Below are 15,357 nucleotides of genomic sequence, written 5' to 3'. Positions count from 1 at the left end.
TCATGCCTTTGAGTCTCTAATGCCAAAGTCATGAAGCCCCTGGTCGGGAGCATGGCAGACATGGAAGCTACAACGAGAGGATGTGGGTAGATGCCACTGGGAATCAGTCATGTTTTGAATTCTAGTTTGAAGCCAGTCCTTGAGCTGGATTCTTTATTTACCTGCATGATCTCATCTAGTCCTTGCAACAACCCTGCAGGGTAAGTATTTTATCCCCGTTTGACTGATGAAGAAACTGGGTCTCAGGGAAATGAGGCAACTTGTTAAAGGTCATGCAACCACCAACAGGCAGCACTTGGATTTTCCTTCAGGACTGGCTGGCATTGAGGCCTGTGCTAGATACTGTTCCTTTCCATGAGCAGTGACTTCTGATATTCGAGGGTCATTTATAAAAGCAAGGTTCTCTGGCTGGCTGGGCTGATGGGGGCTGGGGCAAGGGGATCACAGGGGACTCGGTGCTTGGCTCATCCAGAGTTACTTTGTCCTGGGTCCAGGTTCTCTGATTTTTTTGGCTTCCTCTGCCTCTCCTTCATCCGAGGCTTCTGAGATGAGTGAGAATCTGGCCCCAGGGATCTGGAGCCCCAGCCAGAGAGGGCTTGGTGTGTAGCTGAAGCTCCCAGTGGGCCGTAGTCCCTCTGCCAGCTGTCCACAGAGAGTGGACGGCCCCCTTAGCAGATCCCTCCTCCCTTGTAGCTGAGAATCGGTGGGTGCAGAGTGTCATGTTGATGTCGTCCAGTTGGTGGCACTGTTCTGCCTTCCGTAGGAGCCCCACCCCCACACGCTGCAGGACCAGGAATGATCAGGACTCAGAGGCCCAATTCACAGTGGGCTCCCAGCACACTGGCATCTCTGTCACCGCGTCCCAGTCACCGTCCCCATGGAGAAGCTATATGTCACCTTTGGCTCCCCTGTCTCCAAGCCCCATCTAGACAGTTGGCTCAGAGCTAACCCTGGAGATTTGGATTCTGCCCCGGTTCTTGGTGTCCTGGGGCTGTACACCCTACTGCTGCCCCATCACTTTGAAACACCCCAGTGGTATCCCTCCCACTGCCCCTCCAGTCCCAGCTTTAGCTGGAGGTAGTGAGAGGTAATTAACATGAGTGTGGTCCATCTTGGGTAGTGAGCGGAAGCAGGAGGCTGGTGATGGGGTAAGAAGGGTATAAGGTGCCCCTAGAAGCCGCTGGGGGCCTTTGGAATGGATTGCCAGTGTCCCGAGACCCCTTTCCCCATCCCGTGAGCTCACCCTGGACCCTTCTCTGGAAGAGCAGCCGGGTGAGGTGGGTGGGTACTCCCTCTCACTAGGTGCCCGGCCCAGGCAGACCTCTCTTAGGAGCTCAGATGGCACTGGGATGTCTGGGGGTCCCCTGCCACTGCGGCAGCATCCTCGGCCTCCTGGGCCCTTAGAGACCAGGGCACTCACTAGCAGGAAGAGCCCGGGAGGTGGTGGGAGCTGCCAGAAGTGGGGGGAGAGCCAGCGAACAAAGGGCAGGAGTCGGCTTGCCTCCAGGGAGGGCTGGAATGTGCGCTGCGGTCTGGCTTACCTGGAGCCCAGGTGAGCGTGTCACCTGAGCTGCCCCTGTCCCTGATGGGCCCCCCCGCCCACACCACAGCTCAGAGCAAGCGGAGGGCGGTAGAAGGCTCAGCTCTGGGATGCAAGAGCCCTCGCTTCGGGCTCTCCTTCTCTGGAGCCCTCCCTGGATCCTTCGAAAAGCTTCTGCCAGATCAGGTGGCTGCCATGTGTTGGGAGGCTGAGCTGGACTCCTGGGCCCTGGCTGGTTCCGGCCCTGGCTCCGACCTCTTGGATCACAGGTTGAAGGCAGTGCCAATGGGATTGATGAGCACCTAGGACTGGTGTCATCACTCTTTGTTCCTGAAACAGCCTGAGATCCTTGCCGGCTTCTGCCCAGCTCTCTTCTCCCTGGCTCTCCCAGACTGGCCTCGAGAGCTACACTGGTCTTGCCCAGGGAAGCCTCTGGCCTTGGCTCGGGGTCAGGGAGCAGCCAAGCCCTCCTGGGTTAGATCTGGGGGCCATGTATGGCGTGGAGGGGTGCAGGTTCCTGGACTTCGTCCTGGGCCTGGATTCTGATCTGCTGCCTGCTGTCTCCCCAGAAACATGAGTACGAGCCGGACCACGGAGGACAGCTGTGAGCTGGACCTGGTGTACGTCACCGAGAGGATCATCGCCGTCTCCTTCCCCAGCACAGCCAATGAGGAGAACTTCCGGAGCAACCTCCGCGAGGTGGCCCAGATGCTCAAATCCAAACATGGAGGCAACTACCTGGTGAGGATGGGGCCCCCCGTTCCCTGGCCTAGGGCCCCCATCCTTTCTGCGTGCCGCCTCTCCTGCTGGTGTCTCATCCCACCTGCCCCTGCACCATCTCTTCCTCCCCTCTCCTCTCACCTGCCCTTGACCTTGGGCTTCTCTCGTGGTCTGAGTCCTCGCTCACTGTCCAGCTTCCTCTGAGGAGTGTCTCTGCAGCTGGAACATGGGATCTGAGCCAAGTCGTGTGTGTCTGTCCTTGTCCTTGTACGTGTGCATGTGTATGCGTATGTGTGGTTTGTATGTGTGCGTGCTTGTGCATGTATGTGTGCAAGTGGGGTGTGTGTGTGCATGTGGTGTGTCTGTACAGGTATGTGTGCTTGTGTGTGTGTGTGTACAGTGGAGTGTGTGTGTATGGGTATGTGTGTGTGTGTGAGTATATGTGTACAAGTGGGCTGTGTGTATGCATGTGGTGTGTCTGTACGTGTATGTGTGTCGGTATGTGTGTTTGTGTGTATATGTGTACGAGTGGGTTGTGTGTCCATGTGGTATGTCTGTATGTGTGTGGGTGTACGTGTGTGTTGACCAGAGGAGGGAGTGATGGTGACGCTTATGTTACTGAGCGCCTGTGATGATCCAGGCTCTGTCCTAACTCCCCCCCACGTATTTAACATCACGACAGCCCTAGGAAGCAGCTACTGCAGGAGCAGAGAGGTGGGGTATTTGCCTGAGGTCACAGCGTCAGGAAGTGGCAGAGATGTCACGCTGTCGGTGCCTCTGAGAAGTCTGAGGGCAGAGCTGTGGCAGATCGTGTTTTGAGGGACCTTGTGTTGCTGAATAGAGAATTGTACCTGGGACAGGAGAATCTCCCAATCAATGTGGAGGAGGTTACCCCCGACTCCTCACCCACTATGGGGGTCAGAAAGGCTGGCCGGGAGATCGGAGCTATCCTGGCCCCAGAGGAGGGCTCGGGCCCACCTTATAGGAAGATCCGTGTGGGCTGGACCCACGGACCCGCCACGCCACAGTGAGAGAGGAGAGGCAAGGTCTAGGGCTGCTGTAACTAATTCCCACAAATTAGGTGGCTGAAGACAACAAAATTAATTTTTGCACAGTTCTGGAAGCTAGGAGTCCAAGTCAAGGTGTCACTGGGGCCGTGCTCCATCTCAGTCCTGTGGGGGAGAATTCTCCTTGCCTTCTTCCATCTTCTGGCAGCTCCTTGTCTTGTAGGCGCCTTGCTCTAGTCTCTGCCTCCATCATCACATGACCTTCCTTCTTCCCCGAGTTGGTGTGTCCTCTCCTCTTCTTATAAGGACACAAGTCATTGGATTTGGGGCCCACTCTGAAGCCAGGATGATCTCATCACCAGACCCTTGACTACTTACATCAGCAACGGACCTGTTTCCAAATAAGGTCACATTCTGAAGTTCCAGGTGGATATGAATTTTTGTGGGACACCATTCGTTCCTCTATAGAGACCCATCCATCAGCTCTGTTGGACGTTGTTAAGAGTCTGGCTTTAGGGACTTCCCTGATGGGCCAGTGGTTAAGACTACATACTTCCACTGCAGGGGACATGGGTTTGATCCCTGGTTTGGAGACTAAGATTCCACATGTTGCATGGTGCAGCCGAAAAAAAAATAAAGACATCTGGCTTTAAACATCAGAAAGTTCTATGCTGGCTCTGCTCTTACCAACTATCTAATCTTGGCACTTAGCCTCTCTAAGCCGTAGGATACCATCTGTAAAATGGGTCTAATGACAGTATCTACTTCAGAGGTTGTGGAGAGAATTAAGGCACCTTGTTAAATGTCAAATCTTTAGTGCGGCCTGGCTGGCTGTGGACACCCAAGCTGTAGCTTTTGTTCATGGCATAAGGCATAGTCCTTTATGGGACTCAAGAGTGATGTAATGTAGTGGTTTAGTCGTTAACTCATGTCCGACTCTTGCGACCCCATGGACTATATAGCCCACCAGGTTCCTCTGTCCATAGGATTCTCCAGGCAAGAATACTGCCATTTCCTTCTCCAGGGGATCTTCCTGACCTAGGGATCGAACCTGGGTCTCCTGCACTGCAGGCAGCCTCTTTACTGACTGAGCCAACAAGGAAGCCTATGAAGAGAGGACCAGAAGCCATCTAAGATCCTGCCCAATTTCAGGAGTCCAGAGTTCCATGAGTCTCTGCTGTATCTTCCCCGCTCTGTCCCACCCATCACAGGGGCCTTTGAGTTTCCCAGGCCTTGCGCTGGATATCGGGAGTTCTGCCTGCCTCCTCCAGAGGTGGAAGACAGGAATTCAGAGACAGGGGGATTCCAGTGGGATGTGGTCAAGTGTCAGGGGGTGTCTCCTGGGAGATCAAGGATCTGAGAGGGTCCACCCAGCATGGTTTGCACCCTTTGATAGAGGGTGTCTGACCACAGAGCAGTTGCATTTCCATGGGGTGAGTTTCTAAAGACACCATGTGAAGTAGGAACCAGAGATGGCCAAATGCTTATCAGTTGCCACCACTGGATCTCCATACAGTGTGGGGAGACGCCCACCTTGGGGGTGGCACGTGGGGCCCAAGACAGATTCCATCCCCTTCTCACCTTCAGTTCAGGATGTCTGCTCATCCAGGGGCGGGGCTGAGTGTCTGCATACCTGTCTCTGTCTCCCTGTTCATCCTGAGAACCTGTAGTTGGTTCCCGTTGGTCGGTGTGTGTCTGGGGGGGCTTCATGTGTGTTCATGTAGTAGAATTTCCAGCAAGGAAGACAGAGAGAGCGAGAGCGAGAGAGAGAGAGAGAGAGCGAGAGAGAGGGCCAGCCTTCTCACAACCTCTTCCTTTTCCTCCTTCTAGCTTTTCAACCTCTCTGAGCGAAGACCTGACATCACGAAGCTCCACGCCAAGGTGAGCCTGTGGCTGTTTGGGGGTTTGTTTGGGGGAGTTCTCCTTGCCTGGGCTCCCTTCCTCCAAAGATCCCATGTTAGAATCTTGGAGGAAAGTGCTGTGACTGTTTGCAAAGCCTTTTCAAAGTCACTGTGCTCTCTTCTGTTTGAAAAACCAAAACGCACATAGCGCTTCTGTGATATGAATTACAGAAAGCAAAGCTCAGTACAGTCATTTCCACCCAGGCCTGTCTCTGGCGGTGTGCACACACAGTCCCTGGGGTGAGGCTGGGGTTGTGGGATTTTTGGTCTTGTTGACCAGTCTTCTGGATTTGCATCGGCTGGGAATTGCCAGTGCAGGCGTCCGACAGCCAGCGTTCTTTCACTTGCTGTTGAGTGAGGCATGTGTGGAGGGGCTCTACGTGCCACTCCAGCCCCTGGATTCTGGTGCCCGTCGCTGTGTGACCTTGGGTGGGCGGCAGAGTTCTCTGGGCCTCGGTTTGTGTGTCTAAAAGTGGACGGGCTGGATTAGATGAGCTTTCTGGGTCCTTCTGAGCACAAGTTTTCCTGTACTTTAAAGTTCTGTGAGCTAAAGTTTGAAGGAGGCTGATGACTGCTGGGACCTTCGCGGGCGCTAAGCTTTTGCTTTATACACATATGAGAAACTGGGGCTGGGGCCAGGGCCGTGACTAACCTGAGGTTCCACAGGGAGCCGGTGTCAGAACCAAGCCTTGGACCAGTGTCCTAAGCCTCCACACCCCTGCCTCTGAGCGGGGTTGATGGGCAGGGCAGGAACTAACGTCCCCTCACTGTCCCCCATCCCCGTTGGCTCTCTGCACCTCTGTCACTTCTTACTCATGGCTTCGGCCACAGGTCCTGGAATTTGGCTGGCCCGACCTGCACACCCCGGCCCTGGAGAAGATCTGCAGTGTCTGCAAGGCCATGGACACCTGGCTCAATGCAGACCCCCACAATGTGGTCGTCCTACACAACAAGGTCAGAGCGGGGATGGCAGGATGTGTGTGTGTGATGAGTGCATGTACCTGCCCGTATCGTTGGATTGTGTGAGTGTGCAAGTTTGTGTGTATTCTCCTTCTTGGGGATAATACATTCTGTCTGGGGCGGCACCCACAAGAAGTGGGGGCTACCAGCCTGTGGGGCCCTCAGGTGTGGTAGATAATCAACTGTTTCTTCTTTTTAAGATTCAGTCCCACCTGCTTCCTCCCTACTCCTTTTCTGTCTGAGAGCTACATCCCCTCTCTCCAACCCCTTTTCTTCCAGGCTTTCTGATTGGGCTGTGGGGTGGGAGGGCCAGCCTTAGCAGTGAAGGCTTTTGTGTTTGGGGCTCTTTCAGGGAAATCGAGGCAGGATCGGCGTTGTGATCGCGGCTTACATGCACTACAGCAACATTTCTGCCAGGTAAGAGAACCCGAGACTCCTGTTCTCTGAATATTGACAGCAGGACCCCCTTCTCCACCCACCTAGGGCCTCGCCCTTCTTTGGTATTAGAGAATGAAGACAGAGGAGACGGGAGGTGCTGAGGACAGGGCGAGGACCCCCAGAAAGGAGAAAGTCCCCGCCCACAGCTCTGGGGTAGGGGCCCTTGGACAGAGGGCAGCATAGAGCAGAGGCCATCCTCCTATCTGGGGCCCCAGTGGTGGGGGGAGCCGCTGTGGGAGGCAGGCCCCGCATGGGCACCCCACCCAGCTGGCTTCTTGGGGCCACTTTCCTTTGCCAAACTGCCTTCTATTCACCCTAAAGAGCAGCGAGGGAGTCACAAGGAAATGTTGGAACACACCTGGGTCCAGCAGAGCCATCTAGACGCCTTCTCATCCATGCCCCCTGCCTCTGGCCATCAGGGGCACCTTCCCACTTTGGTGTCTGCAGCAAGACAGAATAGGAAACAGCCAGCGGATGGGTTCCATTCTGATCCAGCTTTGCAGAGAGGCAGAGGAGTCGGTCCATTCATTTTGTCATTTGACAATGGTTACGGAACAGTCACAGTGCAGGCTGTTCTAGGTGCTGAGAATACAGCAGTGGGCAAAGGTGGGCCACTCTTCTCGTGAGTGTTAAATTAAGTGAACAAACACATCCTTAAGAGCAGGAGGCAAGTCCTTTGAGAACAGAGACTGGAGCAAGACAGTGGGGAGGGGAGGTCTCTTAAGGAGGTGATGTGTGAGCAGAGACTGGGATTAAGTGGTGGGAGGCTGGGAAGGACTGAGTCATATGTGGTCTCGGGAGGCAGAGGACCTTCCAGGCAGAGAAGAGAGTAGGACAAATGCCAGCAATGGGAATGCCAGGGCCTGGTATGTTTGGAGCTGAATGAGTGAGGGGACAAAGACTAGGAAGTGAAGCTGCGAAGGGGCAGAGTCCAGGGGCCTTGCAGCCCTTGGTGAGGTCTTTGGGGTTTATTCTAAGAGGGACATCGGTGGAGAGTCTAGAATGATCTGTCTCTTTATATGAGAGTTATATGATCTGTCTCTTTATAAAACGACCTCTTCGAGGATGAGTAGAGTGTCCTCTGAAGGGCTTGCCAATAGGATGGTAGTTTTATGACTTTAAGAAACCTGACCAGCTTAATCTTTGCTTAATGGTGAACTTTGCCTGTGCACCTACTGTGTGCCCACATGTGCCAAGCTCTTTAGAGATGTTATCTCCCTCAATTGCCCTAACAACGTTCAAAGAAGGCATAGTTATCACCTCATTTGCCAGGAAAGGAAAATCAGGTTCAGGAAGGTTAAGTAATCTTCCCCAAAGACCAAGGGCTACTAAGTCAGTGGTGGACTTGAGAAGGGCTCCCAGGATGTCTGGTTCTAAGCCTCCCGTGCTGAGTATTGCAGCACACAGGAGGGAGGGATGCTGGAACAATCCTTTCCTGAAAGCATCTCAGGACAGAGCGACTGGAGGACTCTGCAGGTCTGGGGAGCAGGGGTGGGGGGGCAGGGGGGTCGTAGAAGTTGGCTCCTACCACCTGTCTCTCCACACAGTGCCGACCAGGCCCTGGACCGGTTTGCAATGAAACGGTTCTATGAGGATAAGATTGTACCCATTGGCCAACCATCCCAGAAGAGGTGGGTCTCCAGGGCTCTTGGCCCAGTACATACATGTGTGTGTGTGTTCGCTGTATGTGAACCCATGGGGACTGAGCAGTGTACCTGTGTGGTGGTGTGCCAAGCATGCGTGTTCAGGTCCAGCCTGGAGGGGCGTGAACTCAGGAACCTGTGGGCAGCTGTGTGTGCCCACAGGGGGCACAGCAGTTGGCTCCTGAGGTTGGTGCCAGAGATCAGCGGGGCCAGCAGTAGGGGCTGGAGGGAGGCATGCAAGAAGACAGCTTGGGTGAGAAAGCAGCGCCATTCTTGGTCCTGGAAGCGGGGTTGCTTCTGTGTTTGGATGGATCTGCAGGAGGCTGAAATTACTGCTGTCTGCCCTGAGAAGATCACAGACACTCAGGATGAGGGTCCCCTTCTGCTGTGAGAGCTTTAAAATTTTACAAAGGGCTCTCAGCGATGTGGTCCACAAGAGCCCATGTAGGAAGCAGGACAAGGGTGGATTTCGTCATTCATCTGAAAAATTTTCTGTACTCTAGTATGTTCCAAGTGCTGGTCATATCTAATTGAACGGATGATCTTTAGCCCTTAGTAAGCTGATACTCTGTTGAGAACTTTACACAAGTAAATAGACCATCAAGGTCATTTTAGGCAGTGAGAAGTGCTTTGAAGGGAAAAAAGCCAAAATAGAACATGATGGACTAGAGTGTGTGACAGGGGTGGATGTGAGAGGCTGATTCCGGTGGATCAGCCTATGTGCCTACTCTGGGCACAGACGATGCCATGCGAGGTGAGGTCTGAGAAGGGAGAAGGAAGCATATGAGTGAAGGTCTGGAGTAAAGGGTTCAGGTAGCATGTATGAAGGCCACGGTGTTTCAGTGATTTTTGCAGCCCCTTGGAACACTGACCAAGCAAAGCAGGACTCCCTAGCCGCAGGTCCCGGAGCTTTCCAACCTCTCCAGGCAGGGGATTCCCAACTCACACCCCGTTGCTTCCATCTTGCCTGGCTAAAAGTGTGCTGGCTCCACTGGGGACTGTGTTTCTGCCATTGTAGCAGGAAGCCCAGGCAGAAGTGAGGGAGTCCTTAGGCCACCAGTGCCTTACAACCAGCACAGAGCAGTGGGTAGCCAGCTTCTGGGTCAGAGATCAGAAATGGAATATCTTTATGTGCAGAAAATTCTGACTAGGCTGTCAGACACAGCAGCAGTGGGTCAGTGAGAGTCTTCCTAGGGAGGAAAGGACTACTGTTCAAGATCCTGGCTTGCTACATATGGCTGGTGGCCTTGGTCGCGAGTCTGGCCCTTGGCCTTGAATGATTAGATTCAGATAAGAGGAGCACGATGTTTATGATGGTACAATGTGGCGTGGAGAGTGTGGGCAGGTCAGTCACATCTCTGCAGCTAAAAGCCTGGAGGATGGGGATTAGTGTTACTCTCAGGACTAGGATGGTTCAAGGATTCCACTGTGCTCAGTATGTGCTTACATAGTGTGCCATTGGGGGGTGTGTGTGTCTGTGTTTACATTATCTGCCTTGTATCTGCCTTGCTGCTCATATCTGTAGCTGCATCTGCTCATGGGTGGGTAATTCTGTCTGTGCTCAAATGTGGAAGTGCGCCCGTTGGGGAAGTGGCGTTCGTTGCCACTTTCCCGCCTTGTCAGTGTTACTTTCAGGGATTGGATCAGCTGGAGGAGCGGAGGGCAGGGAGAGAGGGAGGGAGGAGCTTTGCTTGCTAGCTCCGCCATTCATTGTCACCCCACCCCCGGGTTCATTGTCCCCAGCACACAGACACATCCTGTTGGCACGATCAGAAGATCTGATAGGAACCTGCCATTCCAGGTTTCCGGTTTGAGCAACGGGGCTGGGGGCTGGGCATGGGGCTTGAATAGGAGCTGGCGCTGCCCATCAGATTATCTTGCTAGGGCAGTCCAAGGTGGCCCCACCCCAGCGCAGGGACAGAGGCCCACAGGCATGGAGGTGGGCCAAGGAGCCGGGAGTCAGGACGAGACCATTGTCATGATCATGAGTGTTCTGGTCCCACTCTCCTCAAATCAAAATACATTCTGATTGGTCCAGCTGGCATCCTCTGGCCAGTCAGGAGAGGAGGAAGCACTGACCAAATGGACTGGCCCCTCCTTCTAGCAGATGCATCGGAGTCAGACTGTTTCCCTTCTCCTCCCACCCGCTCCCCTCTCACCTCTGTGCCCTCCTGCTGTGTCTCTTTGGGAGGCTAGTGACCCTTTCTGGATTAGTTTTCCCTTTCTTCTAGGAGTGGGGGTGGCTTTTCCTTCCAGTCTTCTAGCCAGAGTCTTGTTAAGGGAATTGCGGAATGTTGACTCTAAAGATAGGAATACTTAGTGGAAGTTAGATATCCTTCAGTATCGAATGAAGTGATATAGAGTAACTTTGTATCCTTTTTGTGTGCCTGCTCAGTTGCTTCAGTTGTGTCCGACTCTTTGCGACCCCATGGATGTAGCCTGCCAGGCTCCTCTGTCTGTGGGATTCTCCAGACAAGAAAAAGTGAAGGACTAGAATTATTAAGCTCTTACTATTTGCTATATTGTTATGTGGCTGGTGCATCTGTGGGGACAGAACTGGGGCCTGTGGGTACAAACGTAAACTTGGTTTGGGCTGGGGGCCAGGGTGTCAGAGCTGTCTGATGGCTGGTCATCCTGCCTTGTTCTGTAGTGCACAGCTAAATGATGCCTGTCAGGGATGTGTCGGGGAGGAAATTTGGTCCAGCTGGAGATTCCTGGGCTGGGGGTGAAGCGGGAAAGAGACGGCCACATTGACCACCAGGGGGCGCTGGAGAACCCCAAGTGGGAGGTTTGGCTGGGCTCCACTCTAGGTGTATCAGTACCTATTTGCCTTCCTTACCTAAGGCTGCAGGCAGCAAGGATGGAGACCCCAGGCGCTCGGAGGCCTGGGGGCTGCTGGAGGTGGTGGGGAGTCGGCAGGGCCACCTAGGGCAGTGTGCTGGGGAGAAAGAGAACAGAATGGCTGTACTCTAGCACAGGCCTCCCTGGCTGAAGCTGCCCTTCTCCCTGCTCCAGGTACGTGCACTATTTCAGCGGCCTGCTCTCTGGCTCCATCAAAATGAACAACAAGCCCTTGTTTCTGCACCACGTGATCATGCATGGCATCCCCAACTTCGAGTCTAAAGGAGGTAACTCTCTGAACCCCCTGGCTTCCATTCTCCTCCTGTCTTCCGTCTCTTTCTCTCAGGAGGCAGCGCTAGGTGGTAAAAATGCTGGCTAGCTGCCAAGTCTTAGGCTTGGAGTCTCAACTGTACCACTTCCTGTTTCTTTGCACCCCAGTTGATTCATCTGCAAAGTGGGTTTCATACTGGCCGTGCCTGCTGGCAGGTGACGCTGGATGTGGGCACGTTCGTAAACTCAAAATGTGTTTGTTTTGTTATTATTTTACAAATATTGATTTATTTATTTAATTTTGGCTGCGTTGGGTCTTCATTGAGGGATATGGGGTCTTTAGTTGCAGCATGCATGTTTCTCTCTAGTTGTGGTGTGCGGGCTTAGTTGCCCGGTGGCAGGTGGGATCTTAGTTCCCCAACCAGGGGTCAAACATTGGAAACACGTCTCCAATATTGGAAGGCAGATCCTTAACCACTGGACCACCAGGGAAGTTTCTCAAAATGCCTTTAATGAAAAGTTAGCATTTTTTCCCTCTTTCTTTTCCTGTTTCTCCTTCCTTTTCTCCTCCTTCCCCTTCTCACTCTTCTTCCTTCCTGCATCTCTCCTCTCCCCCTTCCTCCTCTCACTGTTTCTGCTGTCTTGGCTAACACCACCCCTCCTTTACAGGGTGTCGACCATTTCTCCGGATCTACCAGGCCATGCAACCTGTCTACACATCTGGCATCTAGTAGGTATTCCACAGGAATGAGAGGCCAGGAATGTTGGTGAACTGAGGCTGAGGACTGGGGACAGGGATTGGAGGGCTGTCTAGAACCTTTTCTAGGAGGAGGGCTGAGGGATGCGTCAGTGAGCTTTCCCGACAGCCCCCTGGCGGAGGGGCAGCTGGAAGGAGGTACTCTGCTCAGCCCCGTTAGCAGCCCTCTGTCCCTCTGCCTCTCTCCCTTAGCAACGTCCAAGGAGACAGCCAGACCAGCATCTGCATCACCATTGAGCCTGGGCTGCTCTTGAAGGGAGACATCTTGGTGAGTTGCTCCTCCATCTCAAGCTCCCCACCGCCACCCACTGTTTATTTTTTTTCTTTTTTCATCCTACTCCCCTCCTGTCTCTCTGGATAAGCGTGTCACTCCTGGTGGGCCACCAGCCTTGGGGGTGTTGACTGGCTCTCAGGGGCCCTGCAAGGCCTTCCAACCTGGAAGGTCCTTGTCCATCCACTTCCTCACAGCGGGATATGCCTTCCCTGGGCTTGCCTCTTGTTCCGGAGCATCTCCAGGGAAATATGCCTGTGTGTGAGCTATTACCTCCGGGCTTCCTGCTGGTGACCAGGACTGCCTCAATTCCAGCTTCACTCCTTCTACTTGCATTTTAAATCCACTTCTGCCTTCTCCATTTTGACTCTTGTGCAGGAACTTCTTTTTTAAAAAGTTTTATTTTTAATTGATTAATGATTGCTTTGCAATATCGGTTTGATTTCTGCTGCACATCAACATGAATTAGCCCTAAGTGTACATATTTCCCCCTCCCCCAAACCTTTCTCCCACCACCCAGCTATTCCCACACCTCTAGGTTGTTCCAGAGCCCCGGTTTGAGTTCCTCGAGTCATACAAGGAATTTCCATTGGCCATCTGTTTTACATGCAGGAACTTCTCGGGAGGGTAGTTTTGTCCCCACAGGGCAGGATTGGCCTCCGACCTCTGCTGTTCTGGAAGTTTCCCCAGAGAGCTCTGAGATTCTGTTGGGGACGGGTGACCTCTCCTCAGTGGGTTTGGGGCCCAGAAATGGAGCTGATAAGGAGGCGCCCTGGGACTAACTTCCTCCCTCTGGGCCCCTGATGGGCTTGGCTGTCTCTCCCAACAGCTGAAGTGTTACCACAAGAAGTTCCGGAGCCCAGCTCGAGACGTCATCTTCCGCGTGCAGTTCCATACCTGTGCCATCCATGACCTAGGAGTTGTCTTTGGGAAGAAGGACCTTGATGATGCCTTCAAAGGTAGGCTCGTTGAGTAGACAGGCAGACGTAGCAAGGAATAATTATATCACTGGATAGAAGAACCTAACGGAGGGGCTGTGGCAGCCGTGAAGGGTGACCATTTTCCCAGGGGAAGGGGAGTGATCAGGGAGCTGTCTCTCTTTGCTTCTTTCCTCTATCCATTAGGTTTTATCTGCATCCCATTCAGGTCTGGGACGTGTCTACATTCATTCACCCATCTATTCATCTATCTATAAACCCACCAGCATCACTTGAGTGTCCGTATGTGCCAGGCATGTGCTAGACCCTGGCGATACAAACAGAAAGAAGTCAGGCCCTACCCTTAGGGAGCTCACAGTCTTAAGGGAGGAAGGGACACACAAACGTGATACTGTGAAGTGACGCCTATAGTGATGGAGGCGTGCAGGGGGGGTGACAGGTAGTCCAGGGAGGGGACGCCACCCCTGCTGTAACTTCCCTTCTGACAAGCAGTGGCTGTGATCTGTGTCCAGACTGGGTTCAGGCAGAGATCAGAGCTTGGGGCTGGAGCTCTGGGGAGGGGAGGCCTGAGCCCCCAGTGTGGTCTGGCTCATGCAGGGAGAATGATATTTCTATGAAGAGGTTTCCCTGTACCAGAGCCAGGATGGCAAACACAGAAGATGCTGTTGTATTTGCAGAAGAGAATGTAAATGTTATCAGTCCTAACAAGGAAGGTAAAGGAATAACTAACGAGATAAAAGGGGTTGTGGAGAGATGGGAAGGGAGGGGCAAAAATTTCCTCCTCCTGTTTGGAGGGAGTCAGGACATGATCAAAAATGGACAGATCAAGAAATAGAGGCTCAACTGTAATATTTAAAGTTTCAGAGGTAATCAGAAGGGTGATTAATAATCATAACAAGATTTAAGAAGGAAGGTGGGGATACTATAAGTGGTCCAAATTATTCATCTTCACAGTGTTGCATCAATGAAGATTATTTATTTTTTTATTTTTTTTTCAATTAAGATTATTTAAAACTAATTAAAAATAGTGGCATAAAAACTGTGGTTATTTTATAGAGTCTTAGAGGTAGCTGCTAGTAGAACAGAACATAGAAATGGTAAGAAGTGGTTACCTTAGGCAAGTAGGACTGGACTAAGATGGGCAGGAGACTTAACATCATTATACATATTATTTATTATATTATCAACTATGTATACATATGTTGGGCTTCCCTGGTGGCTCAGTGGTAAAGAATCCACCTGCCAGTGCAGGAGATGCAGGTTTGTTCCCTGAGTCAGGGAGATCCTCTGGAGAAGGAAATGACAACCTATCCTAGTATTCTCGCCTGGAAAATCCCATGGACGGAGGAGTCTGGAGGGCTACAGTCCATGGGGTCGCAAAAGACTCAGACATGACTCAGTGACTAAATAACAACAATAAATACATATATTACTTTAATCTTTTCTAGAAGAAAACTTTCTGTGGAGTCCTTTTTTGGGAATTGATTGCCCATTTTTGTTTTCCTTCTCCTTTTTCAGATGATCGATTTCCAGAATACGGCAAAGTTGAATTTGTATTTTCCTATGGACCAGAGAAAATTCAAGGTAAAAGCTGAGTTAGAACCCATTGATTCACTCCCTTCCCTCCATCTAGCCCTGCCCCACCTCAGCTCATCTCCACCACTTCCCCACTGGTCTGTTCTACAAATATCAAGTTACCTGTGGTTGAGAGGCAGACCAGCAGTAGCGGATCTGGGTATCACAGTGGACCCCCAGCTAAACATGAACCAGTGACTTAATCTCTGGATAATAAAAATAAAAAAGTAGACAGGCGCTGGGTTGGATAAACTATTTTGGCCCCATTAAGTCATCACCCTCTTAAATTCAGAGACTGAGGGCTGTGGTGGATGGAGTGAGTGGCCAGGGGATACTCATAGGTGCTGAATGGGCGATAAGTATTTATGAGAACTGAGGTGATTCGACCTGAAGATGAGAAGGGCGATTTGATAATAGCCGTTAAGCCTTTAGACTGGTTATATGTGGAGACCAGTTGTTCGCCATCTTATTTGGGAACTGAATAGGAAGAGATGAA

At 52.2% G+C, this 15,357-nt stretch overlaps 1 protein-coding gene across 11 annotated transcripts in view; it reads left to right on the top strand.

Annotated features, from left to right (window-relative positions):
- Nucleotides 1-15,357, top strand: part of TNS1 (tensin 1) — a 208,245-nt gene that overhangs the window by 110,808 nt on the left and 82,080 nt on the right. For all 11 annotated transcript variants that reach the window (XM_020879371.2, XM_070458624.1, XM_020879370.2 and 8 more), the window contains 10 exons: nucleotides 2,110-2,281; nucleotides 5,098-5,148; nucleotides 6,000-6,122; nucleotides 6,481-6,545; nucleotides 8,114-8,197; nucleotides 11,225-11,337; nucleotides 11,990-12,050; nucleotides 12,270-12,345; nucleotides 13,178-13,307; nucleotides 14,805-14,870. In XM_020879371.2, coding sequence (XP_020735030.2) covers nucleotides 2,110-2,281; nucleotides 5,098-5,148; nucleotides 6,000-6,122; nucleotides 6,481-6,545; nucleotides 8,114-8,197; nucleotides 11,225-11,337; nucleotides 11,990-12,050; nucleotides 12,270-12,345; nucleotides 13,178-13,307; nucleotides 14,805-14,870 — 941 coding nt within the window. The remainder of the gene's footprint in view (nucleotides 1-2,109; nucleotides 2,282-5,097; nucleotides 5,149-5,999; nucleotides 6,123-6,480; nucleotides 6,546-8,113; nucleotides 8,198-11,224; nucleotides 11,338-11,989; nucleotides 12,051-12,269; nucleotides 12,346-13,177; nucleotides 13,308-14,804; nucleotides 14,871-15,357) is intronic.

Source organism: Odocoileus virginianus, chromosome 30, assembly GCF_023699985.2.
Source record: "Odocoileus virginianus isolate 20LAN1187 ecotype Illinois chromosome 30, Ovbor_1.2, whole genome shotgun sequence".
NCBI lineage: Eukaryota > Metazoa > Chordata > Mammalia > Artiodactyla > Cervidae > Odocoileus > Odocoileus virginianus.
Note: the sequence above shows the minus strand (reverse complement) of the source record. Positions and strands in the feature narration are given on the sequence as shown.